Raw genomic sequence first — 27,789 nt, 5'->3', positions numbered from 1 at the left:
ACTGAGGTACACCCTGGATCACAGGGAACATTCTGAGGTACAACTTAGATCACAGAGAACACCCTGAGGTACACCTCAACTACAGAGAACACCCTGAGGTATACTCTCAACCACAGAAAACAGACTGAGGTACACCTTGAGAGAGTAGACCCTGAATACAGAGTACAGAGAACACCTTGAGGTACAACTTGGATCCCAGGGAAGATTGTGAGGTACATGTTGGATCACAGGGAACACTCTGAGGTACCACAGAACCACCCTTGAGCACAGAACCAGCCAGACATGGTCTTGCAGGAGGTGGGACACGCTCTGGACCAGGGACAAATACATGCTGCTGACGCAACCTTGGCCAGAAAGCACAGGTGCAGAAACCAAGTATGAAGTTGGAGAGAGGGTCTAACCCCATTACACCTGAAGAGCCTCTCAAAATTTTTCTTCCAGTCCCTGCTGTTCCAAGGGTACCTGGGGGGCAGACTTAACTGTCAGGAGGCATGGTAACAGTTCCTCTAAACTGGAAGCCAAGAACATGGCTTGGCTTTTCCCTCCTCCTCAGGCCACAGTGGGAGCAGGAAGAAAACTGGGTGTTTGTATTAGCCAAAGAGTGTTTGACTAAATCTGTGTTCGAATCCTAGTTCTGTCACTGGTCTCACCTCTGCGCTTCAGTTTCCTCGTCTGTGAAACCAGGAGAGAACTTAAGTGGTGCTTGGCACATAAAGGCCCTCCAAAAATGTTGGCCATTAGGATTCTTGTGATTATTTGCCACTTTAATACTGGGACTTGGAGCTGCCAGTGGCCGATGGGAACTGGGAGGGGTAGGGGTTCAGCCCGGGGAGCCCCCCTCGAACACCTCCTTGGATTCCAGTATCTAGTAAAGGTTAACAGACAATTACCGTATCCTATACAGAAAGGATCCCTCAGGGCCCAGACGCTTGGGGAATGGAGACCAGGAATGCCCCAACAGGGAAAGACCTCAGTCACCCACCGACCTGGCTGGAGGTGAGGGGTCTGAGGACCAGGTGTGAAGTGTCTCTCACACTTTGGCTCCACCAACCCCTCCTGACTTTAGCAAGTAGGACTTCAGCCCCGAGCTTTCCTCTCCAGCCACAGGTCCATTCTCATCCAGGAGGTGGTTGTCCATGAGGGAGGTCATCTGCTGGGCCTGCCACCCCATCACAACTTCTCCTCCAGCCCACTCTGCCTACACCTTCTGCGGCACCCAGCTTCCTGAGTTGAGGCAGGGCAGCTGACATGGCCCCCTAACTCCCGGGTGGGCCCTGCTCCTCCCCAGTTCCCCATCACCTCATCCCCATCCCTTGTCCCATGGTGGCTACACTCATCTCCCCAACTCCGGAATCCATCATGTTCTCTTGTGTGCCTCTCCGCGTGCTGTGCCCTCCAACTGGACCCCCCTCCCAACCCTGGCGGGGCTCCTGGAAGAGTTGGCCCCGTGTGACTGAGGGGCCCCTTCCCTAGTTCCCACCGCACCCAAGGGTCACCTTCATCATAATTCTCCTTTTACCACAGAGAATCCTCAGCTTTTCCTCTCCACATCTTGAAGGACACACCAATCTGTGCCCACCCCCCCGCCAGGACCTCCCAAATGCCTGAAGGGAAAAACACACCCCTGAAGGGAGAGAGTGGGTCTCAGGCTCGTGTAGCCAGCACCCGGGGAAGCTGACCACAGAAGGGCTCAACATGAATCCCCAAACTCAAATACACTGAGGACTGACAGAGGCTTCCTTTGTTAAAAGACAGCAAACTGTTAGATTTCAAAAATAACTTAAGACAAAATTTCTTTTTTATTCTCGAGCAAGAAGCCAGACATTGCCAAATCTATTTAGAGAGTTCACCAAAAGGCTGCTACCCCTGCACTGGGGTCCTGCAGCCGCCGTGAGACTTTATTCAGGAGGCCATGCATACTGGGGGTCCTTGATTCTGGGGATGGCTGGCCAAGGTCAGGGCTCTGGCTCTTCTGAAGGAGACGAAAGGTTCAGGGAGGAGGCTGGCCTCTCGGGCCTGGCCTCCACTCCGGCTTGTCCCCAGTCCCTGGGATTTGCCCTCAGCCTGTCAGCCCCCCCATCCACACCGCCTGCTTGTAGGGACTCGTTTTAATTAATGCCAGAGCTGGGCCAACCACTGGGGCCGTGACACTTGTTTGCAGGTCATCGCCTTCTAACGGGTTCTCCCTGGGAGGGGATTTGTCACTAATTGAAGCAGAGATCGGTTAATGAGGCCGCGGGCCCAGGGTTCCAGAGAACAAGGGAAAGGAAAATAAAATAAAGCCTCTTTCTTTGGAGGTTTTGTGATTTACACACACAAAAGAAAAGCAAGCAAGCTGCAGATTTTCTAAGTCAGAAACTCCCGCTCCATCTGCCGGAGTTAGACCCTCACTGTGTGAAGACGTCAGGCAGAGGGACGCCACCACCGCTGAGACTGGGGATCTAGGCAGAGAGGGGCCTCCTGAGCCCGGCAATCAATCAGCAACCTAATTAACAAGTATTTATGGAGCAGTGCTGGCGCCCCCTCTGTGGGGGAGAAGACGCAGGGCCTGTCCCTGCTTAACTTGTAATCCAGTGGCAAGATGACAGGACGGGACACACGGAGTGTGTGGTAAGGACGGAAGTTTCTAGGACTTGGGGGTGGGGGGACAGTTTGGGCTGGCATGGTCAGGAAAAGCCTCTGAGCACTCTGCAGCTAGGCAGGGAGTTGGAAGACGGGTGTCCCCGGCACAGACACAGTCCCTGAGGGCACAATCCCCAGCGTGAGGTACCTAGTCCTTGACGGTAAGACCTTGGCTCTGAGAGCCTGGAGGGTTTCCAGTCCCCAGTAACTGCAGCTTCCACATCAGAGCCCCCACCCCACAATCTGGGCTGGGTCTGATCCTAGGAAGTGATAGGGATGGAATGACCACAGGCCCCTTGCATGGGATAGTGGGGAGTGGGGATGCAAACAGCCTGGAGCGCCAAGCCTGCAGGAGGAGGCCGTCCCACCAGGACAGTGGTCCCCTTCACTCAAGCTCTTCCCAGGCTGCTCAGTATTATCCCTGACGGGGTTTCCTCCCCTCAGCTCCGCCCCACCTCACCCTTCACCTCAAAGAAGGAAAATGGGATTTTCAAGCTGCTGAACTAGGTAGGGCCGTCAGCTCCTCTTGTTGTAAAAAGCAAGGAGGAGGCAACAGAGCCCCTTATTCTCACAAGAGCCCTGACCTTTGCCAATCACCCCCCAGAATTGGGGACTGCCAATTTGTATAACCCCAAATGAAGTCTCCGCTGGGTTGAGGACCAGCAGGGTAGGGTTTGTGGTCTCTGGGCAAGCCATGTGAATAGATTTAGCAATGTCTGCCTTCTTGTTGGGTCTAAGGCAAGGATTCGGGGAGGGAGCTCAAATCTTGGGCATGAAACAGGGATCACTCCCCCACAGGGCATTTGGAGAGGAGGTGGTCTGCATGGGAGCAGAGTAAATGAAGCCACCCCAAGACAATCCCAAATCCCTACTTTCCCAGAACAGTGAAATCAATGACGGCGTATGGTGCAACGGGTTAGTACATAGTTGTGAACAATTATTATATTTAATGACAAGGCAAAGATGAGGAAAGTGGGATTTACAAAAAAGAGGATTATATGTGAGTTCTTTCATTACATGTGAATTTTTCTATTTGCATCTTCTAAGTGTTTTCTTACTAACTGTGTGTATTTATTGTGTGATGAATGGAATGACAAAGTTGTGAAGTGAATTTTACCCTCTAGAAGTCCACTCTGGAGAGCCCCTAATCAGGATCTAGAGAGTACAGATGGAGGTGTGAGGGTGGGTTCAAGAGTGGGATGAATGTAGCCAAGGTCCTGAGAACTTGAGCTTCCACTCTGGCTCTGGCCCAGGCCCCTCACTGTGTCACCTGCGCTCAGCCCTCCTCTGGGATCCAGACTTAGGCTCACATAGTCGGTTTACAAACCTAGCCTACTTCCAAGCTGCTCCCGTCTCAAAGTCCTGTGGGATTCAAACGAACCTATCGGCCTTGTCTTGAAGAGCTCATAGGCATCCAAGGGGAAGTGGGCCATGTGGCCACTTGACCCAGGCCACCGAGAGGAGACAGCAGTGCCCTGGGAGCTCAGGCAGAAGGCAAAGGGGAGCCAGCCTGTGGCCCAGCCCTGAAACTGTTCCTGAGCAACTTGCTTCCTGCATCAGCCACGTCACCAAGAGAGAAGAGCAGCTCCCCTGAGGAGGGTGCTGGGTAAACATGGACCCCTCTAGCAATAGACCCCCTGCCCTCAGCTTGGAGCATGCGGCCCTTTGCATCACTCATGGGCACTGCCCCCCTCCACACCTGCTCTCCAAAATCTGCAGCACTCTCTCTATTCAAGTTCATGTCTCCCTGTTAAAGTGTCACCAAAATCTTCTCTGCCTAGAAAGCCTGCCCTGGTGGCCCACCCACAGAACCCTCTGTCTCCCACACCCTCGCCTGGCCCTGACCTCAGACAGGTGTGGCCAGAGCTGCTGGGGAGGGGGGCACCCACAGCACAGCAGGACAGAGAAGTGGGGACGGAGTTACTCACAGCGATGGAGACGGCACTAATGACAGCTCCCAGGTAGCCCTGGATGAACTTGGACGCAGGAGAAGGCTGGAAGGCAGAGAGAGATTTCCAGGCTCACTGGGCGCCCAAAGCAGCCATACCCCGCCCTTGCCAAGAGCCCCAGCCAGCAAGAGATGATCCTGCCCACCAGCAGGTGAGTAGGCAAAGGTCCCTCTGGAAGCCAAAGGGACCCGGGCCTCCCTCTGCATAGCTCCAGACATGGAAACGCAGGGGGGCAATGTCCCGGGAGAGTCGAAGGGCCCATGGCACTTTCGCTCTGTTCTCAAGAGCTCACTGGCAGGCCCTGCTGGCTGGAGGGAGACAATGGCGAGGGCCAAAATGGGACATCCACAGCTGAGCCAAGCAGGGCCAGCAGAGGGACGAATGCTGGATGTGGGCTGCTGGCACCCGGCAGCCTGCCGAGGCGGAAATGGCTGGCTACACCTGGCTGGCTCTTCCGCAAATGGTCAACCCAGGTGGCAGACCAGGTGGCCGTGCCAAAAGATGACAACTGCTCAACGTTTCCACAGAAAAACGCAACCCAAGTTGCAGCAGATCACATTAAGGAGCTAAGGAACTTGCCTTTAGCGGCGCTCTGACTGCAATTTGGGGGATGTTTGGTTTAAGGTAGACGGGAGCCATCCAAATAGAGCTGTACACATGGGGATCACACAGGCCAGATGCAGATTGAAGGTTCAGATGGGGGAGGGGGTGTCCTTAGAGTTTCAGGCCCAGAAGATCCTACCTCCCAGGCCAGCTCCTAGCTCTCCCCTGCTCTGCCCCAGGGTTAGAGAATGCCCACACCTCCCCCTCCCAAACTGAGCACCCCCCAGTGGGACCTGGACTCCTCCTCCCCTCTCCCTGCCTTGGGACAGAAGTGCAGGACAGACAGCCTTGCTGGGGAAGAAGGGGCCCAGCTCCTTCCTAGACAAGGGAAGGGTGACAGGGCCTCCAGCGAGAGCTTGTCCCAGGAGCACAGGGGACTTGGGGGAGAGGGGGGCCTGGTCCCCTCAGAATCTCTCACCCCTCAAGAGCAGCCCTTCCACTCTACAGCCGACCGTCTAGGGGCACCAAGATAGCTTCCAGGCGAGCTTGGAGGAAGCTTGAGGGGAATTCCGTCCCCGTGTGGCTGATGCCATCCTAATCCAAGATCGGGGGGATAAGAGCTGCCCAAGGAGGATGCTGAAGCCAACAGAGCTCGTCCCTCCCACCGCCTCCACTCTATTCCCATTTTATGGGCCTTCCTCACTTCATGTGAACAGCCCCTCCCCGGTGGGCCCTTCCAGAAGGGTTGGCAGTTTCAATCAGGTGCTTAGAAGAGTACAAGGCTTAATGCAGAGGAAGCCACCAACGCCTCCCCCCACAACCCCACCGATGGTGGCAGGCCACACTGTAGGGAGGAGGGTCTCCCCACCCTGCTCCCTGCCACTGCATGTGGGTGGTCTGCGGCGCTCACCTTGGTGGCATTGCGGTTTGCATAGTTGACACAAGCGTTATGGCTCTGGTTCAGCCACTGAAAGGGAACGGGGGAGAGGAGATGTCAGGGAAGGGGTGGAAGCCGGGCCTGGACCCCGGGTGGTCACAGCCTCCAGAAAGACACGGGATGCTGTCTCCAACTCACGGCTGGTTCTGTCTACAGTTCTGACCATTCCCATCTGCCCAGCAGCATGGAAACCCCGGTAAACCCCTCAGTTCCTGGCAAACCAGGATAGGGGTCCTGCCCCTGCGGGCAGTTCTTCCCAACCCAGAGACCGTCCCCTCTCCCAGAATCACGGCGTTCACTGCCCCAGATGGCCTCACTGCCTTTGACACATCACCCTTGTTGTATTACTTCTCGGGCAGAAAGTGGACATTTAGCCCCGGGAATTACCGACAGCCCCGAACCTCTTCCAAAAATACGCCAGCCCAGTGTCTTGTACCAAATACTCTCCACCTTGGGGTTGGTGGTGGATTTACCCTCCCTGAAGATTTAGGGAGGCTTATATCAAAATGAGGCTGAGGGCCTTGAGGTCACAGGCCTTGGGACAAACAGCCAAGGAGCATGGGGCAGCCACAAAGAAGCCCTCATCCCCTTGTGCAAAAATTAGAGTCACATAAGATGGCCTAGGCGTGGGCTACTGGGACCTGCTTAGCCGAATCTGAGTTCCGGGCTTCCCCCAGGGGCCACTGGGTCAGGGAGGGGTGGGAGGTAGGGTGACTTTTCCCGAGGGGCCTGGAGGGGAGACACTGGGACCAGGGAGTTCTAAAGAGCACTTGGTGGATCCTTCCTTCAGAAGACCTCTTGGCCAGGGACCGTTACCTGCCAGAAGACAGTGGACGCCAGCGTCTGGTTGGGCAAGAGAAGACCCACTACCTGCGAGAGAGAAAGAGGGGAGAGCCTGGATAAAGCCAAAGAAACACCCTATACATTTGCCAAGGAAAAATGACACAGTCGCAAAGCAAAGTAAACCAGATCTGTACAAACTGAGATGGACGACGGGTACGCATAGACCGCTGATGGCGGCGGGAGGGTGCAAGAAGCATGGGAACTGGGTTGAGGAATTACATTGCAGCACAATCCCACTTTGGTAAAGAAAAGAAGCCACATCATCTGTATAACCATATACACAAACATAGGCCTATCCGTATCTCCATGTGAAAATCCATAGCTCAGCATGTAGATGTCTCTGGAGGCTGGGTGACAGTAGTTTCTCACAGTCTTCTAGAATATTCCTCTATTCTTTTAAACATTGGACACATATTATTTCCATAACTGGGGGCAGAGGGGCAATAAAAACAGAGAAGCAAACCAAAGGAACATCTTTACTTCCACTCAGCTAACCCTGCTCTTTCATACCCTCGCCACCCCCATAGGATTTCTGTGAGGATTAAAATATGATGACAGGGGTGTCTGGGTGGGGGGAGGCTCAGTCAGTGAAGTGTCTGCCTGTGGCGCAGGTCATGACCCGGGGGGGGGGGGGTCCTGGGATGGAGCTCCTGCAGCGGGCTCCCTGCTTGGGGGGAGTCTGTTTCTCCCTCTGCCTCTCGCCCAGCTCATGCTCTCTCGCTATCAAATAAATAAACAAAACTTTCAAAAACGTAAAATATGATGATAAAAATCATTTTTGTAAAAGATTTTATTTATGTATTTGTCAGAGAGACAGAGTGAGAGAGAGAGCACAAGCAGAGGCGAGCAGCAAGCAGAGGGAAAAGCAGGCTCCCCACTGAGCAGGGACCCCGATGTGGGGCTCGATCCCAGGACCCTGAGATCATGACGTGAGCTGAAGGCAGATGCTTACCCAGCAGAGTCACCCAGGCGCCCCAGATAAAAATCATTTTGAGTACCGGTAGCTAGGTGTGGATTCATTATTCCCAGAGCCCAAATGTCATCTAAGAGCTCGACTTGCTGACTCCATTTTTTTTGGTTTACATCAAGATGAATTGTCTCATCTCATCTTGACAACTGGCCAAACTTTGGCCTGCGGGGATTCACGTGTCTCTCTCGAGTTTACCTTTTGAGCGCTTGTGTGCAAAATAACGTCTACCAAGCACCACTGCGTATGGGGGAAATGTGCACAACCATCACATACTGACTTATTTATTATTCCTGTAGATAAAATGGCTCTTTGGCAAGGATTTCTGTAAGGAGCAAGTATAAACATTCAATACTATGCAGTAAATCAAATTCTAGACATCCTCAGCAGCATTTGTAAATCATGTTTTAAACATTAAAATGTTTTAAGACAGCAAACACACACACACGCACATTTATATTTATTGGCCCATATCAGTTTGAATAAAATTATATAATGTAAAGCCACTCCATAGCTCCAGTGAGGAATTACGAGATTTCTCTCCCCAAAAGGAGATCCCAGTTTGATTTTTCTCTGCGGCAACAGCTTAGGGCACTGGAGTGAGAATCAGGAGATTCTGGAGCCCAGCCTCGGCCCCGTCCTGGTGTGATCTCCAGCTAACAGTGTCACCAGCCAAAGACAGTCCCCTTTCCGGCTCTAGCTTTCTTACCTATAGAGTGAGGGGGTTGGGCTTGGAGGTCCTACCTTGGTGTAAAATTCTATTCTCGGGTTCCAAGTAGCAGGTATGAAATCAACTGAGATCACCCCACTGCCTGTAAAGGGAACCCCTCCTCACCCAGCCTGGCAGAGAAGTATTGATGGGGACCCAGACCTCCTCCCAGTCAGGCTCCAGCCACCAGGAGCCAGACCACAGAGAGGAAGCTGTGCCTAGAGAGGCCTGAAATTGGGAGCCGACCATGGGACCCAGCGAGTGTGTGCGTGCGTCCGCGTGTGGATGTCTGTGTACACTTGTGCCTGTCTGACCGCCTCTCAAAGCCTGAAGAGATGAAAGCTGTTCTTCCCTGCTGGGAACTCAGCCATTCATTCCCCTAACCTGGTCTAGAGCACGTGTGTATTATGGACCATGCTGTCTTCTCCTTCTCGATCCCCCTCACATCCCCTGCCCTGAGCTTGGGCCATCAGAAGTGTCATAAGATACAGCCTCTTGGGACAACCGTAGTCCAGGACACTCACAGCTCCTTTCATCGCAGAGAGTCCCTTTTATGAACCCCCCTGGGGGACATTTTTCTAGTCTTGGGGTCAGAAATGTATACTTCTGAGCATCTGGTTTGCATCTATCTTGCAGACTTTGAGCATTTAACCGTGTCTCTCTTTGCACCGACTGTCAAGGACCTCAGGCCAGATCTCCATGGCTCACATCTGTCCAGGGCACAGGCCCTCACTACATGCATTTTATGCCCAAACGTCACTCCTAGCTTCTTCCCTTTCCTAAACTCTTTCATTTTTGTCTTCACTTATATTTTCTATGGCAGCCTTTTTTTTTTTTTTAAATGTGACATCAAGTCTTTTCCAGAACAAACCACAGCCCTAAACTAAACTGAAATAATAGTCAGGCTATGTCACACACACACACACACACACACACACACACACACACACACCCCTTGTAACCTGTGAGCTCTTCTTGTTGGCCAAACCTGGCCAGCCTCCTGTCCCAAACCCTGCTCTAACCATGCTGGACACCTCTGACCCCTTACGTGTTCTTAAAGAGATTGACTGACTGACTGATTGATTGATTTTGCTAAGCATTTCCCCTATGTCACTTACCATGATCCTTATCAGAACTCTGGGGCTCAGGGGGCACCTGGGTGGCTCAGTGGGTTAAGGCCTCTGCCTTTGGTCATGATCTCAGGGTCCTGGGATCGAGCCCCACATCAGGCTCTCTGTTCAGCAGGGAGCCTGCTTCCCTTCCTCTCTCTCTGCCTGCCTCTCTCCTTACTTGTGATCTCTGTCTGTCAAATAAATAAATTAAAAAAAAAAAAAAAGAACTCTGGGGCTCAGAGAAAAGAGAGATTAGGTTCTATATTTTACAAATGGGGAAACTGAGGCTTAGAGAAATTCAGTGATTTGCCTAAAGCTTCACAGCAAGCTAGAGAAAGTCAGAAAGATCTCCTGATTCCTGGCTTGAGGGCGCCAACTCTCTGATCTGAGGGCTCCCTTTTCCAGCTCATTCACTGGAGCACAAAGGAAGAGTCACGCTCATGCCCATTTCTAAGCATCTTCTAGGCACCAGGTTCCATGGTGCTCTCAATAGAGAATACAGAAAGAGAGGAATATACGGCACTTAACCACAGTTAACACAAAGACCAAACGGAAGAATGGATGAGAATATCCTTTATAACACCTGGCCGTGAAAATGACCAGACGGTTGAATCAGGTACTTGGGTATGTCAAGTGGATAAATGCAAACATCCCAACCAGAGCTCAGGAAGGAGAGATCAGTGTGCTCTGGCTGCCGAAGGAGGTGGTGGGCCGGAGCGGAGGCGTGCACGCGTGTGTGTGTGTGCGTGTGCGTGGGGGGCGGTGAGAGTGCACACTCACAGGAGCAGGGACAGCCAAGAGACTGGTCTCCTTAAAGGAGGAGGTTTGAAGAATCAGCAGACCTGGGAGGGTGAGGTTAGAGGCAGCGGAAAGTCTTGCTGCATTGGGCCCCCAAACAGGACCCAGGGGAACCATCCGAGGCTGAGGCAAGGGGAACAGGGATCCCACTTTGCAGGTCCTACAGTCAGGCTGCCGGGGCCAGGAGCACATGGGTGCCAGCCCCGTTCCCTATTAGGCAACTCGCAGCACCATCTGCACAGTCCCAGGAGCAAGAGCAGATATTTTATAACTTCCTTTTTTCTTTTTAAGTCGAAATTAAAAATAAATGTTCCTTCAGTTCTCAGATGTATATCTCTGGTGCAACCTGCCCACATTCCCGCACGCTGCCCTTTCCAGAACATGGCAGGGGAAAGGAGGAAAGAGATGGATAGAGAGAGGGAGCCAGTCCACCCGGCTTCAATGCCAGTGGGTTGCACCTCTTCCAAGAGGGAAACGCTTCAGGCGTGGCCGCGCAGACGGGTGGAGAGCGCCCAGAAAGCGGCTGGTACCAGGGAGAGTGGAAGGAGAGCCAACAGCCAGAATTTCCAGCCCAGCCTCCACCCGATCTTGCTGCAGGACCTTGGCCAAATCGCACATCCTATCTGTGCTCCCATTTATAGTTCGTAACACGGCTGGGGTCCCCTCCGCAGCTCCCGCCCCCTGGCAGCTGTCCTCTTCACACATCTGTCCACTTTTGCTGCCTCCCTTCCCTCAAGTGGCCGGCCATGGGCCCTGGGGATTAACGCGCAGGCTCTGGTCACAGGAAGAGCTAGACTCAGATCCTGGTTCTAGTATTTAGCAGCCACGTGACCGCACACAAGTTACTTGAGCTCTTTGTGCCTCCATTTTTCCCCCCATCTGTTAAATGGCAACTGCCCTGGTACTTATCTGGATGACCATGGGGGGAGGCAGGCATGGGAGGAATTTGGTCCAGTGTCTGCGTGCAGCAAGTACTTGTTAAGTATAAAGTGTAAGGCCTCGTTCTTCTCCTCCTCTCTCACTCTTTTCTAGTTTTTGCTGGTCTCTCTTTTGTCTGAACTCCACGATCCACGTTATATAATTGAGCATCATCTTGCCCCCATCTTGTCTCCAACACAAGCCTCATCCCTCAAAGAATGGGGAGCTCCTGAAGGTAGAATCAGGGCTTTTCTCTCCGATGTCCCCCAGAGTACTCGGCACCAAGCTGGGCCCACACTGTGTTGTACGTCCTAGAAGAATATTGCTAATTCATTATTAAGAACATTAAATCTTGGGGGCGCCTGGGTGGCTCAGTCAGTTAAGCATCTGACTCCTGATTTCGGCTCGGGTCATGATCTCAGGATGGTGGGATCGAGCCCCACATTGGGCTCCATGCTCGTGCGGAATTTGCTTCTCCCTCTCCTTCTGCTCCTCCTCCCCCTACCTCTAAAATAAATAAATACAGGGCGCCTGGGTGGCTCAGTGCGTTAACGCCTCTGCCATCGGCTCAGGTCATGATCCCGGGGTCGTGGGATGGAGACCCACATCGGGCTCTCTGCTCAGCAGGGAGCCTGCTTCCCCCTCTCTTTATGCCTGCCTCTCTGCCTCCTTGTGATCTCTGTCAAATAAATAAATAAAATCTTAAAAAAATAAATTAAATAAATACAATCTTAAAAAATAAATAACATGAATTATTGGTCCGGGAAAACATCTGGGATGGTCTGTGACCATGACCACCACCTCCCATTTCTTCCTTACTCCTTTTATTAAAGTCTGAATTGCACGGTGGTGTGGGCCTTTGGAGAGGGGCAGATTGAGTTTTTGGTCCCGATTCTTCACTCCTCCCTGCATTCATACCCGTACCATGGGAAGAACATATTTCCATGCTCTGGCCAGGGGCAAGTGGGAGGAAGTGGCAGCATGCCAGACTGGAGCTCAGGCCTCAGAGGCCACATGTGTTTCTGCTGGTCATCTTGGGCGTCTAACATGGCCACAAGGAGGCACACCCTGACTAGTGTCCTGGTCTGAAGAGGGTAAAAGGCATGGGAAGCAAGGCACAGCCCGTGGCAGCTGACTCCCAGTTGACCCCGGGCCCGCAATGAGCAGGACTGCCTCCATCAAGCATGGTGTAGACCAGCTGAACCCCAGTAATCACAGACCCCCTAAGAATAAATGCTTACGGTCGCCACGGAAATTCTGTGGGTATTTGCTACCCAGCACGGTCTTAGCAAAAGCCGTTTAATACAGGAGTTGCTATATATGAAGAGTGAATGTGGGTGCTTTGTGGTCCAAAATTCTGTACTGTAACTAGTGCACCTGAACTACGTCTTCACCAGTGATATTGGTTCCTGAGCAGCCTAGCTTATCATTCCACCTGGTGACCAACCGCCCAACTCTGGGGCTGTCCGGGCCAGTCCAGGAAGAAGGGTGCTTTGGGCCTGAGCCTCATCTCAGGACAGAATCCAGAATGAGGCCAATGGCACCCGTATAGCAAATGGCCCACAAGAAAAATCACATCTTCACTTCAGGACTCCTTTGGAGGATTCTAACCTCTGCAGAGAGCTACGGTGTCGCTCGGAGAGACGGGCACCACCCGATACCCTGAGCCACTTGGCCAGAGGTGGACCGTGAACAGCAGAAGACGAAGACAGGGGAGCAGGGCCCCTGGTCACAATTCTGTGTCCTGTGATCCTGGGGCTCAGAAAGAGAGAACTGAGCAGCTCCCACTTCCTTGGCAGCCGCCCATGCAAAACTGACTCAAGGAATAGCAGAACGATGTTTTTAAAGTACAGAAAATCCAGAGAGGAAACCATGTGTGTCAAAACAATCAGGTGGCAAAACCCACGTCAGGGGATGAGTACAGCACCGGGTCCAGCAATTGTCCTTGTCCGCTCCACCCCATCCCTACGGACCTAATCCCTCCTCATTCTCCAGGTTTCAGCTTAGCTGTCACTTCCTCCAGGAAGCCTTCCCTGGCCCTCGAGGTGAGTTAGGTCCCCTGTCATACGCTCCCCCAGCACCCTGCCTGCCTTCTTTGCAGTATTCATTTCAATAGTAAGAATCTGTTTAAAGTCTTTCTCAAGAGCTTCCAGAACCTTCAGAGGGGTGAAAACATCAGCGTTCACTTATCACGTACCTGGGAGTCCTCACTGGTAAAGCAACAGGCCGACAGCCCCTGGCATCAGACCCGTTTCCTCCAATCTGACTCACTCAATTCGAGAAGGCTCCTCTTCGTTTTTCAAAGACCTGCCTCAGGCCCCAGTACTCAACAATGTGCCCGTTTTTTCCTTCTACTTTGTCTCCATCTTCTGATTTATATGGCTAACGATCTGAAAAGTAACACTTCAGTGCATGAGGGGTGCTATTTAAAGGATCCCAACCAGTTAAAGAGAATATCTCTGGTCAAAGGAATGTTTGTCCCTGACCGGTCGATTCTAGCTTAACCGAGCAACACCTCTGGTGGGGTATAAACCAGGCCCAACTGACTGGTGGCAGGTTACAATGGAGGTAGGCCAGGAAGAAAATTGTGATTGGCATTTAAATGTGTGAAAAAGCAGAGTCTGGGATGAGGAGGGTTGGGAGACACCAGGAAGACTCTGGGACCCAGCCAAATCCTCACGCAAAGTGAACCCTCTGTGGTCTACCCCTCCCCCCCGGCGACGAAGTGACCCACACCAGCGCCTTCTGAGGTTTCTAAGTCCACGCACACAGCGGCAGTGTTAAAACCCACGGGGTTCAGCGCAAAGAATCCCAGCTCTGAAGGTCCCAAGGTAGGGATCTGGTTTGGAAGCGACACAAGGGCCCTCGACTCAGTGACTGGGGCTCCGGTCTGCCCTCCTCGGTCTCCCAGCAGGAGAGAAGGGATCGGGGCCTTGAGTTCCAAGAGTTCAAAAATGACAAGGGGAAGGGAGAGGAGGACAGCAGTGTCATGGGAGGCTCGGAGCAGAGGAGGGAGGCACAGAGAGCCCCCCTGGGAGGAGGTCAGGCCCACAAGAGAAACCTAGCTCCTGGCATGTGAGGCATTCTGGAAGCCAAGGGTGCAGGGTACGCTGGTGAGGAAGTGCAGAGAGGATAGGATGGGGACCGCCACAGCAGCCCTGCCTCCCCCCGGCCACGTGTGCGTGGAAGGGACAGTGCTGCGCACCGCTTAGTGGAAACCTGGGAACAGAACTGCCCGACATAAGCAACAACAGTTGGCAGGGTTCTTTGGGGAAGGTACCCGAAGAAGAGGTGCCATGAACCGACCGCACTAGCCTCGGGAACAGCCTTGGTGCACTGGCTTAGCCACCATGCTTGTGTATAAATTGGGATCTCTTTGCCACACACCGAAGGGGGAAAAGTTCCCATCTTCAAATGTTAAGCTTAAAATAAGACACTACATGGGTGCCAGTGGATCTGTGAAATCTGCTGACTAAACTGGCACCAGCCTCTGGGAGAAAACCAGCTCGCTTCTCCTGAGCTCCAGAGAGTGAGCGGGGTGGGGGTGGGGGGACTCTCAGGCAAGGCGGGAACCACACGGGGTCGAGCCCGGGATGCTCACCTAGGCAGGAAGCGCGGATGTTGTTTCCAGAAGCATGTCGGCTGAGGCATCTGCCAGCCTTAACCACCCCTCCCCTTCACCACTCAGGGACCCAGCTCCTAGCACATTCGCCAGCACCCCATTTCTATTTTGGTAAGCACTTGAGTGGCTTCTGCGTGTATATGTTTCTTACGTACTCTGTCACACCAGGGGCTTCCCTAAGGTGTGGACTGGAACCTTCACTCCCCTTCAGACCAGGCATTTGCTGAGATGTTCGATGCTGCCAGGCACTGGTGGGGGGGACCTCAGGGGAGCTGAAGTGGCCAGTGGGAGCCGGGCTCTGGTAGAAGGGCTGGAACAGCCACAGTGCACCTTCATACAAGGCCAGGCGGTGGCCCAGGAAGGAAAGGGACCATGAGTTCTAGGATTGCTGATCTGCAATTGAAGGACCAAGACAGAAGGCTGTGGGTTCTCCTCATCCAATGACCCCTCTCAGGACCCGGCCTCTGGGCCAGCTATTCTGAATCCTGGGATATGAATATTTGGGACTAGGAAGTGGGGCTAGGTGAGCACTGTCATTTTTGGCTCTGGCAGCCACTGAGGCCAGCTGGGAGACGTCCCAGCTCATGTTGCCCATTCTCCTCCATCAAGTGTTCACACAGGGCCGGGGCACCCTGTTCTCATACCCTAAACATTCACTCACAGAAGGGATGTTTGCTCCGGGCTGGAAGCATCTGCTTCAGCAGTAAACCCCTGACGCACAAATGAGTGGACAGCACCCAAGTTCCCAGGATGCCTGCAAGGCTTTAGTAGAAATAACTGACTCGTCTTGGGTAGGAAAAAGAGAATAGAAAATGATGAGGTGCCATCAATCACACCTGGTGAGCCAGAGACAGTGCTGGTGTCCCTTGGGTTAGCTGTTTCATCCCAGTTAGTGACAGCCATTGATTGTATAAGCAAGGGTCCATTTGGCCTCTTATGGGGAAATGAGCCCCAAATTCAACTTCTCTGGTTTGGTAAAGAGATGATACTGCTAAGTGATGTATCTTTCTTTTTCAAGTGCTGACAGAATATTTATTAAAATTATTATGGCAGATTTTTTTGCCTACGTATCAACCATTCTTCCCCTTTTTCTTAGTAACGGAGTCCCTATAGTTGGGACTATACTTAGTATATATAGTGTAGTATATATATAGTTAGTATATATACAGTATAGTATAGTATATATATAGTTAGGATATATATATATAGTATAGTATAGTCCCTAGAATTGGGGGATTCTACATGAAAGGTAAACAGAACTTCTGTGTGAGACTTCGAAGAAGTCTCCTTAAAGGGAACTGACTCAGTTGGGAAGTACATCGTTTACTCCTCCCATCTTTCTCCTCCCTGTAATGTAGATGTGATGGCTGGAAGTCTGACAACCGTATTGGGTTATAAGGTGATTCTGATGACAGTGGCCAGCACTGAGAATGGTGCAGAAAAATGGAAGTCTGGGTTCCTGGTAGCATTATGTGGATCCGCCTGCCTCTAACCTTCTTTGATGTGAGAGAGTAATAAATTACTTTATTTAAGCCACTGTTATTTTAAACTTTTTAATATGCAGATGGTCCTAATCCCAGCAGGCCTAATCGTATAATATGTTACAAAGAAAACCATAATACAACTCAAATGGCAGAATTGTAAAGGTCATAACAAAATACAATAAAGTAGAAAACAATGAGAAAAGAATACATGTTAAAAAGGCCAATCACTTGTGATTTAAAAAGTGTTCTTCTGGGGGGTCTGGGTGGCTCCGTCAGTTAAGCATCTGACTCTTGATTTTGGCTCAGGTCATGACCTCAGAGTCATGAGATCAAGCCCTATGTCAGGCTCTGTGCTCAGCAGGGAGTCTGCTTGAGATTCCCCTCCCCCCTCTCTGCCCCCACCCACCACTCTCGCTCACTCTCTAAATAAATAAAATCTTTTTAAAAAGTAAAATAAAATGTGTTCTTCTGACTATCTAATTGATTAAAGATGATTCAAAACTTTAATTTCAAACTCATTTAGAATAAAAACACAGATCACCACCTATGACCACATATTAAATAAAGCCAGGTATTAGATACACTCAGAAGCAAATTCACAGCCCTAAGCACTTTTATTAGAAAGAAAGAATGAGAATAAATAAAGCATTCAAGGTAAAAAGTAAAAAATAACAACAAACCAAAACAACAACAACAAAAATCCCACAAACATACCAAAGAAAAGAGAAAAGGATATTATAACAACAAAAGCAGAAATGGATAAATTAGGAAATGGAAACAGAAGAACTGATAAATATACCCAAGAGCTGGTTCCGGGATGGGACTCTCACAAATCTGCTTATTCTAATAAAAGAGACGGAGGTGAAAAGGGGGACAGGACTCAAAACCAATCCAAGGAAAGGTCATTACATATCTTTTACAGATTTTCTTTATTTATTTTACTTAATTTTAAAAAGATTTCATTTATTTATTTATCAGAGAGAGAGAGTACAAGCAGGGCGAGCGGCAGGCAGAGGAAAGAAGCAGGCTCTCTGCTGCTCAAGGAGCCCAACGTGGGGATCCCAGGACGCTGGGATCATGACCTGAGCAAAAAGCAGATGATTACCCCCACTGAGCCACCCAGGCGTCCCTTATTTATTTATTTCAGAAAGAGAGAAAGCATGGAGATGGAGGGGGAGAGAGAGAATCCCAAGCAGATTCTGAGCTGAGCTTGGAGTCCAATGTGGGGCTCAATCTCGGGACCCTCAAATAATGACCTGAGCAGAAAATCAAGGGTCAGACGCTCAACTGACCGAGCCACCCAGTTGCCCCCTGGGACGATCATTATATTTAAAACCATCAACATTAGAACTTTCTACAGCAAAGACACCAAAGAGTGAGGAGGAAATAGTTGGGAGAAGAGATTTACAATGTGTATAATTCAAAGGATTATTATCCAAATACATAAAGAACTCCTACAAACCAATTAGGAACATACAACTAATGGAAGAATGGACAAAGGATGTGAACACGTAATTCACAGAAGAGGAAGTATAAATGATAAATAAATAGATGAAAAACAGCACAATCTTTTGGTATTCAGGGAAATAAAAATTAAAACCATAGTGAGATGCTACCTTTCTTCCATCAGGTTGGCATATAGAAAAGTCTAAAAATATGAATACCGACGTTACTAAGGGGTAGTGAAATAGAGCCTTCCCGAAAGATAATTGGGCAATAGCTATCAAAAATGTAGATGGCACAGCCATTTACACAGCAAATTCACTTTCTAGAATGGACCTCTGAGCAGTCTTCATACTTGTGCAAAAAGAAGTTTGCAAGGATTTTTTACAGCACTGTTATTTCTAATAGCAAATAATCAGAAACAACCAAAATCCATCACTAGGGAGAGACTACTACTCAGCAGGAAGAAACGAATGAATGAAGCAGATCTTTATGTAGACAAACTGCTAAGTGTAATAAGGTAATTCTAGATAAATAGGCATACTATTGTATTTTTAATGGAAAAAAAAACAAAACAAAATAGAATGTTTAAATGTATGCGGATGCCTAGAAAAAAGCCTTAAAGTTCACACCAAAGTTCTTTTTTTTTTTTAAAAGATTTTATTTATTTATTTGACAGAGAGAGAGATCACAAGTAGGCAGAGAGGCAGGCAGAGAGAGAGGAGGAAGCAGGCTCCCCGAGGAGCAGAGAGCCCGATGCCGGGCTCAATCCCAGGACCCTGAGATCATGACCTGAGCCGAAGGCAGCGGCTTAATCCACTGAGCCACCCAGGTGCCCCCAACCAAAGTTCTAACAGAGGTTAGTTTAGTTCTGGGAGCAGATTTGGGGTTGAGCTTGTCAGGGGAATTTCTACTTTTTTTTTTTTTTTTTTTTTTGTATTGTTTGAATTCTAGAGCCGAGAGAACATATTCATGTATTACTTGTATAACTTTTAAAATATTCTTTAAAAAAATCTTGGTGATATTTTTGAATTCTAAAGAACATATTCATGTATTACTTGTATAATTTTATAAAATATACAGAGAAGATTTTTTTAAATCCTGAGGATATTTCTGAACTCCAGAGATAAAGAGGAAAAATACCAAAGGATCCCAAGGGGAGTGGGGGAGGTTTACCTACAAAGGAAAAGAGAATCAGGCCAACTATTGTTCATGTATGAGAGAGAAAAAAAAGACATTTCCAGATATGCAAGAACTCAAAAAGTATATTGCCCACACACTCTGAATATTATTCAAAGAAGTGCTCCAGCCAAACATAGAATACACACACACACAGAGCCCAAATAATTGTGAAGTTTCATACAGGTGTTAATTAAGCAAGGATTCAAAAATCTGATGAAATTTCAAATTATTTCCAAAATCTTGGCAGGTGTGTATGGGTAAATGGTAGAGGGTTCAGTAAAACAGTATGTTAAAAGTCTCTTCCTGGGGCACCTGGGTGGCTCAGTCCTTTAAGCGTTCTCATGTGTTATGGGATTGCACCCCGAGATGCACTCTGCACCCAGAGGGAAGTCTGCTTGAGATTCTCTCCCTCTACGCCTCCCCCAACTCATGTGCACACACTCTCTCCTTCTCAAATAAGTAAACAAATCTTTTAGAAGTCTCTTCCTATGTGGGGAGGGTTGAGAAGGTCATATTTATTATTCAATTATTGATACTGATAGGGTAAATGTAATGGAACCAGTACGTAAAATATTACAGATCAATAGTAATTAGAGAAAAGTCAGATGTTTCCCCTTCCAAACCACTTAAGAAACTAAAGGACTGCTGAAAAGATCACTCCAGCACAAAATGGGAAAAGAAGTGAAAACGATAGCAAAGCTTAGTAAACCAACCAACAGAATACTCGAGGGCTGGGATAAGTGGTCACGATAACCAGGGGCAGAACAAATATGAATGTGTTCCATTTATTATTAAAATTAAAGACCAGGGATGCCTGGGTGGCTCAGTCATGAAGCATCTGCCTTCAGCTCAGCTCATGATCCCAGGGTCCTGGGATTGAGCCCCGCATCAGGCTCTCTGCTCAGTGGGAAGCCTGCTTCCCCCCTCCCACTCCCCCTGCTTGTGTTTCCTCTCTTGTTGTCTCTCTCTGTCAAATAAATACATAAAGTCTTTAAAAAAAAAATGAAAGACCATATTTCTCACACTAGGGCGAAGAAGTAAAATTCAGCTATAGTTTGTCAGAAGACATATAATACAAAACAACACAGAAATCAAACGTCACTCATATAAAGGTGTAGGCAATGATTTACAAGGCGAATAAACAAAACAGGAATAGAAACATTGATGTCAGACGAAGTAGAATTCAAGACAATATTCACTGAAACAGGGATCCTTGTGCATGCATGAGTGAGGCAGACTGAGAGATGCTAACATTCATCACCACGCAACACTATCACAACACCACGGACTACATTCCCTGCGCTGTGCCTTTCACTCCTAGGACTTACTCATTCAGTACCTGGAAGACTGTATCTCTCATTCCCCTTCACCCATTTTGCCCATTCCCCCACCCCCTTCCTCTGGCTAATAATCAGTTTGTTCTCTGTATTTATAGGTCTGCTTCTGCTGTTTGGTTATTCATTTGTTTTGGTTTTTTAGATTTCACAAATAAGTGAAATCATATGGTATTTGTCTTTCTCTGACTTACTTCACTTCGCATAATACTTTCTAAAGGTCCATTTATGTTGTCACAAATGCAAGATCTCATCCTTTTTATGGCTGGGTAATGTTCCATGGTTCCATGCGGAACACCGCATCTTCCTTACCCATTCATCTATGGATGGACACTTAAATTGCTTCCATATCTTGGCTATTATAACCATGCTGCAATAAACATAGGACTACATGTATCTTTTTGAATTAGTGTTTTCATTTTCTTTAGGTTAACAGAATTACTGGATTATACAGTACTTCTATTTTTAATTTTTTGAGGAACCTCCACACCGTTTTCTGCAATGGCTGTACCAGTCTACATTCCCACCAACAGTGCACGAGGGGTCCTCTTTCTCCACATCCTCGCCAACACTTGCTATTTCATCTTTTTGATTCTAGCTATTCTGACAGGTATGAGGTGATATCTCACTGTGGTTTGGATTTGCATTTCCCTAAGGATGAGTGATGTCGAGCATTCTTTCACGTGTCTGTTGGCCATCTGCATGTCTTCTTTAGAAAAATGTCTATTCAGGTCCTCTGGCCATGTTCTAATTGGATTATTTGGTTTCTGGTGTTGAGTCATGTAAGTGTTTTGTATATTTTGGATATTAATACCTTATCGGATGTATCATTTGCAAATATCTTCTCCCATTTGGTAGGCTGCCTTTTAGTTTTGTTGATTTCTTTTATTGTGCAGAAACTTTTTATTTTGATGTAGTCCCAATAGTTTATTTTTGCTTTTGTTTTGCTTGTCTCAGGAGACAAACCTTGAGAAATGTTGCTCCAATACATTATAGTTTTAAGTGCGATTGTAAATGGTTTTTTAAAAAAATATGTCATATTCTAAATGTTTTTTATAGGTTCATGGGCCTCCAACAATTTTTTATACTGTTCTAACATCCAGATATCTTTTAAAAATAGTAGATCTTTTTTTTTTTAAGATTTTATTTATTTATTTGACACAGAGAGAGAGAGGTCTCTCTCTGTCAAATAAAGAGAGAGAGACAGAGGCGGGGTGGGGGGGGGAAGCAGGCTCCCTCTCGAGCAGAAGGCCCGATGCAATGCGGGGCTCCATCTCAGGACCCTGGGATCATGACCTGAGCTGAAGGCAGAGGCTTAACCCACTGAGCCACCTAGGCACCCCTAAAAATAGTAGTTCTAATAGTTTGCCTATCCTCATGAATGATTTTGTTTCCTCCTTTCCTATCCTATTACTGCTTATTTATTTTTTCATATTAGTCTCCCAGGAAAATGTTGGAAATAGGTATTCTTACACTGTTCCAGACAAAGTTCCCTTCTGAATCTAATCCACTCTTTAAAAAAAAAAAAAAGTCATAAATGGAGCTATGTTTTATCTTATCAAATGATTTTTCTAAATCTACCAGGATTATCACATTTCTTCTTCCATTTCCATTAATGTGACGAACTATATCAATACATTCTCTAATATTACCATTCTTGGTAAAAATTACTTGGTGGTCGGGGCACCTGGGTGGCTCAGTGAATTAAGCCGCTGCCTTCCGCGCAGGTCAGGATCTCAGAGTCCTGGGATAGAGCCCCGCATCATCGGGCTCTCTGCTCAGCAGGGAGCCTGCTTCCCCCTCTCTCTCTGCCTGACTCTCTGCCTACTTGTGATCTCTCTGTCAAATAAATAAAATATTTAAAAAAAAAATTACTTGGTGGTGATGGGGCACCTGGGTGGCTCAGTGGGTCAAAAATTATTTGGTGATGAACATGGTTTTTTTTTTTTTTTAAAGATTTTATTTATTTATTTGACAGAGAGAGATCACAAATAGGCAGAGAGAGTGAGAGGGAAGCAGGCTCCCTGCTGAGCAGAGAGCCCGATGCGAGACTCGATCCCAGGACCCTGAGATCATGACCTGAGCCAAAGGCAGCAGCTTAAACCACTGAGCCACCCAGGCGCCTGGTGATGAACATGTTTTAATGCACTGTTGGATTCAACTTGTTATTTCACTTAGACTCCTAGATGCAATTTCATAAGTGATATTAGCCTATAATTTTTCTTTCTTCAATTTATTTCTTTGGTATTTGTCTCAAAGTGCCTCATAGATGAGTTGGGAGACATTTCCTCTTTTTCTTTCTTTCTTTTTTTTTTAATATTTTATTTCTTTATTTGAGAGAGAGAGAGAAACAGAGGGAACACAAGCAGGACAGAGGGAGAGGGAGAAGCAGGCTCCCCACCGAGCAGGGAGCCCATGCGGGGCTCTATCCCAGGAATCTGGGGTCATGACCTAAGCCGAAGGCAGCTTAACAACTGAGCCACCCAGGTGCCCCACATTTCCTCTTTTTTTTTTTTTTTTTTTAGATTTTATTTATTTATTTGACATAGCAAGACACAGGGAGAGAGAATGAACCCAAGAAGGGGAAGTGGGAGAGGGAGAAGCAGGCTTCCCGAGAGCAGGGAGCGCCATGCAGGAGATCCCAGGAGACTGGGATCATGACCTGAGCTGAAGGCAGACGCTTCACGAATGAGCCACCCAGGCACCCTGCATTTCCTCTTTTTAATTCTCTTTTTCCTAAAAGAAACAAAAATTGAGTTTGGCTATTCTTCCAAGAGTGGTCACCGGGAAGACCGTGGGCGTCTATTAGTGATGTTTTGTTTGTTTGTTCTTTGGTGCATATATTTTAAACAACTGATTTAATTTCTCTCTATTCATAGTCTATTAAAACTCGGTATTTCCTTTTGGCGATCTCTGGAAAGCTATACTTCCTCAGAAAGGTGTCCTGTTCTTACAGGTCTTCAAATTTATTACCCCAGATTGTTCAATGTGTCTGGTTTTAAACTCCTATTGTATCTATAGTTATTGTACTTTTTTATTCCTAATATGTTTATTTGCATCTTCTTTTTTCTTGCTCAGTGGTTCCAGAAATGTCTATTTAATTAGTCATTTCACAGAAGTTAGAAATTTACCCTCAAGATATATCTCTAACAGCATCAAAACAATATGCCCAGGATTACCCATTTTGGCATTCTTCATAATAGCAAAACAATGAAAATAGTCTCAACTTCCACATGCAAGAAATTAGCTGAATCAATTATGGTACTTGCACATAGTAGACTACCATATAGCTATTAAAAAAAAAAAAAGAATGAAGACCTCTATAAACTGATGGGTCATGATTTCCAGAATATGTCATTAACTGTGCACAGAGTATTGTAGAATGAGACCTTTTGTATAAGAAAAAAGGGGAAATATGTTTGCATCTGCTCATTTTTACAAAAAGAAATAAGGATAAAATTGTTTACCCATAGAGGATGGGTGGGGAGGAGATAAAAGGGATAAGGAGGGGAATGGAATTTGTATCATGCCTTTTTTATGTAGCTTTGACTTTTGAATGATGCTAATATTTTACAAGTTTCAAAATAAACAAATCGGGGCACCTGGGTGGCTCAGTTGGTTAAGTGACTGCCTTCGGCTCAGGTCATGATCCTGGAGTCCTGGGATCGATCCCCTCATCGGGCTCTCTGCTCAGACGGAAACCTGCTTCTCCCTCTGACCCTCCCCTTCTCGTGCCCTCTCTCTCTCTCATTCTCTCTCTCTCTCAAATAAATAAATGAAATCTTTAAAAAAAAATCAATAAGAAGGAGGAAGCAACTAAAACCAAACGCCAACAACAACAAATAAACCTAATTGTATATCAAACAAATAACAACCACACAGAAGAAACACACAATTCAAATAACTTTTGAACACAATTCTCTGTATACCCTCAGTAGGATATATTCTAAGAACGTCAAAGAAATCTCAAGTTAATACACTTAGCGGGGGTAGGGCTGATGTAGCAATTCTGAAATGCTTTCCTCTGTGTATAAGACTTGGTAAGTGAGTACATATATGGTCGTTGGACTCTCATTCAGGGCCAAGGGTCTGAAGTCGTATCTCCTGGCTCTGAATGCTAAGAAGAGGGCCTAGGAACAATGACTCTCCAGTAACCGTGAGCGTACCTCACATCCAGATCTTGGTGTCCAAACACCATTCTCCTCTGAACGGAACGAGAGCGCTTTGGAGAAACACACAATTCCAGGACTGGGGCTCAGCAAGTACAAGATGGGTCTGGAACACCCACACATCGTGCCAGGAAGTTTTGAAGTTCTCAGAGGATATGGAAGACATGTCATATGGACAGAGAAATCGCTCTAAAGGGTTCCTAATCGTCACATTTGGCACAATGTGTCTATCAACATGAATAATAACAGAAGTAAATTGTTACTGAATCACAAAAAAATTGCCCTGAACATACTGATCATTGTAAAAACATTAAAGGGGGAGGTAGAAGGGGGAAACTCTTATTCACAGGAGAGGGCCTGCCCATAAATATAGAAAGAACAATATCTATGAGATATATAGGAAATATTGCGACTAGGTGATGACTCTGTTTCCAGTCAGGTTTTCACTCATGGTTTTAGTATCTGCTGGTCATTCTTTTCTTTATTTCAACTTTAAGCTAATAGGAAGAAAGCAACGATTAACATTTGTGTACTCCTTTCTCTTGAAGTAAATGCCCAAAATCACAGTTGCTGGCTCACGCTGGATATTAGTGTAAGTTTCACTTCACAAGAGACCACACAACACTTCACACACACCCCCCATCCTGATCGCAGATCTAGGATTGAGAGCTACCTTCGGTGGTTCTCTAATCCTGTGGTATCATCAGGGAGAAATGAGGGGAAATGGCCTCTAAAAGACTTGTGCAATCACGTTCAAAGCCGCATGGCTTGTTGTGAACTCCAAACCGGAACCAGCCCCAGGGTTCACCCAAAGTCAAATGGATAAATCTCGATATAGTTGTTAACGACGGGGCTACGAACCCGTCAGCCTTGAGAAATGACTACGACATGCAACAATACGGATGAGTCTCACCATGTTGAGTGAAGAGAGCCAGACCCAGCCAGGGACATCCTGACGATTCCACTTACATAACGGTCAGTAACAGGCCGAACAGGACCACAGTGAGGGAAGTCAGAAAAGTGATTCCCTGGGTGACTGGGGGCTGTGGGAGAGGGTGCTGAGAGGCTGCTCATGCTCTAACCCTACCTCAGTGAGCCTTACTTGGATGTGTTTGCTTTGTGAAACCCTACCACGCTGTATATTAGTTTTGCTCTAATATATATATATGTATATATATATATATTTTAAACAGAACAAACCTAACCCTGATTCGAGAACTAAGCAAAAAGAATACTGACTCCTTTCTGAGTTCTTTTTAAAGTTTAGGTTTCAGAAGGCATGCTTATTTTCTGACTTCCTAAGTTTTTGGGAAAACTCGCCTGTGACCAGCATGTCCTGGTGACGATACTCGGGATGGGAGCCGGCAGGGAGAACGCACTTTGAGGCTCTGTGTTGGCTACACGTGGGCACACATGACTTTATGGAAAGAAACTGGACAATACGGATCAAGAGAATGAAAAAGACTTAAACGCCACTTTATCTGATAATTCCCCTCCAGGAATTTATCCTAAATCAACATCTCAAATATTTATGATGAATGCTGTAAAGTTATACATTAAAAAATGTTTTAGAGAAGAAAACCCTTTGCAGGTGATACTTACAATTGGCGTTCCAAAAGGAATGTAACCTGAAGGGGGGAGAGAAGAGGGTCAGGTCTTCTGGTCCCACCCGTCGCCATCCTACCACCACTCGACAGAGACACTGGAAGGGGCTTCTGGGTTTGCTCTGGTCAGTGGCCCTGATGAGGCTCTTCCAGCTTCCAGACTTTTTCCTGGCTCAGCCCTCCCCAGGATAGAGGGCTCCCTTGTGTCCCTCTGCCGCCCTCTCTCTGTCCCCCTTTAGCCAGACACTTCTCACTTCCCTCCAAAACTCAGGGGCCCATTGCCGAGGGCAGGCTGCCCATGGCTGGCGGGCCATCACGCTATATTCAGTGTTCCTCCCATGAGGTATGACATTCCCGGCCCACACCACTCCACACACTCCACAGCTTTCGAAGGCTCTGGAATGTTCTCCTTCTCTGACCTTGCCTTTCTAGCACACATCTTTACTTCCCCGGCATCATGACCAATTCTGGAAAGGGAACTCCCCACACACTAACCCTAACTCTAACCCCCTAACCCTAACCTAAACCCTCTACGTGCCAGAGGTCCTCTCTAACTTTCTTGTACCCTGGCCAGCAACCCTGAGGAGGGCAGGATAGAGCACCGTTTCCTCACTGCTCACTGCCCCCACACTGCGGGAGGCTCCCTCCACAGCCCCCACTCTGCTGTCACTGGGCAGCCTCATGTCCCTGACCTCTGACTTACACAGTCAGTCAGCTGGGGAGGGACCACATACGACCACCCTTATCTGAATCGTCTAAAGCAAGGGTCCGTGAGCTGTCACTCTCCTACCCACATTCCTCTGGAGACAGATCCAAGGTTTGATGGGAGAGTGACAAAAGAGAATCCAGGACCCAGGTGAGAGGCTGCTATGGCCACGTGCAGGGACTGGGCGCACCAACAGCCACAGCTATGAGGCGCTCGAGACTTTGGTGCCTGGGACCCCCCTCTCGGCCAAGCACAGAGACTCAGGGGGCACTCACTGCCTCAGTGGGCACAATGGTGTCACGTGCTTGTGTGTTCTGTCACCCACATGAGGTCAGGCTCCCTGGGGGTGGGGATCCTGACTGAGCCAGCTGAGAACAGCCCCCGAGGGAACAGTCCCCTTTCTCCAGTTCCCTGAGGACTTTCTGAGGCAGCAGCCAGCAGCCCTACTTGCAATCCTGCCAGAGTGCCCCGGTGCACTGAGAAATGTCCTCAGCACTCTGGTGTGACGCTGACCTCCGCTGTGTGACTCTGGACAAGGCCTGGAGCCTCTCGGAACTACAGGCAGGATGGACACGCTGGCCCCGGGCTCGGGGCGTGCAAGCGCTCTCTAGACTACGAAGCTGGGCATATAGAGCTCTCCCTCTTGTGACCCCAGGGCAGGGACTTCCTGGTGGCAGGGATCTTTGGCCCACTTCCCCACGCCACCACCTCCACCACCGGTCTCCACGGAACAGGATCCACCTCCTGTGTGTGGGCACTCGTGCCAATGCAGCATTGTGGAGTAGAGGGGAGCCTGGGGATTAAGCGCCTCTAAGGGAGCGTGGTTCGGAGGGAAAGAGCACGATGT

The 27,789-nt window shown here is 48.3% G+C and overlaps 1 protein-coding gene across 5 annotated transcripts in view; it reads right to left on the bottom strand.

The window, feature by feature from the left end:
* SFXN5 (sideroflexin 5) overlaps positions 1 to 27,789 on the bottom strand; it is a 112,606-nt gene that overhangs the window by 46,476 nt on the left and 38,341 nt on the right. For all 5 annotated transcript variants that reach the window (XM_045979798.1, XM_045979795.1, XM_045979794.1 and 2 more), the window contains 4 exons: positions 26,235 to 26,260; positions 6,868 to 6,921; positions 6,025 to 6,081; positions 4,551 to 4,616 (listed from right to left, as the gene is read on the bottom strand). In XM_045979798.1, the coding sequence (XP_045835754.1) occupies positions 4,551 to 4,616; positions 6,025 to 6,081; positions 6,868 to 6,921; positions 26,235 to 26,260 (203 nt within the window). The remainder of the gene's footprint in view (positions 1 to 4,550; positions 4,617 to 6,024; positions 6,082 to 6,867; positions 6,922 to 26,234; positions 26,261 to 27,789) is intronic.

Source organism: Meles meles, chromosome 15, assembly GCF_922984935.1.
Source record: "Meles meles chromosome 15, mMelMel3.1 paternal haplotype, whole genome shotgun sequence".
Classification (NCBI taxonomy): Eukaryota; Metazoa; Chordata; class Mammalia; order Carnivora; family Mustelidae; genus Meles; species Meles meles.
The sequence above is the reverse complement of the archived record's forward strand: the minus strand, read 5'-3'. Positions and strand labels throughout refer to the sequence as shown.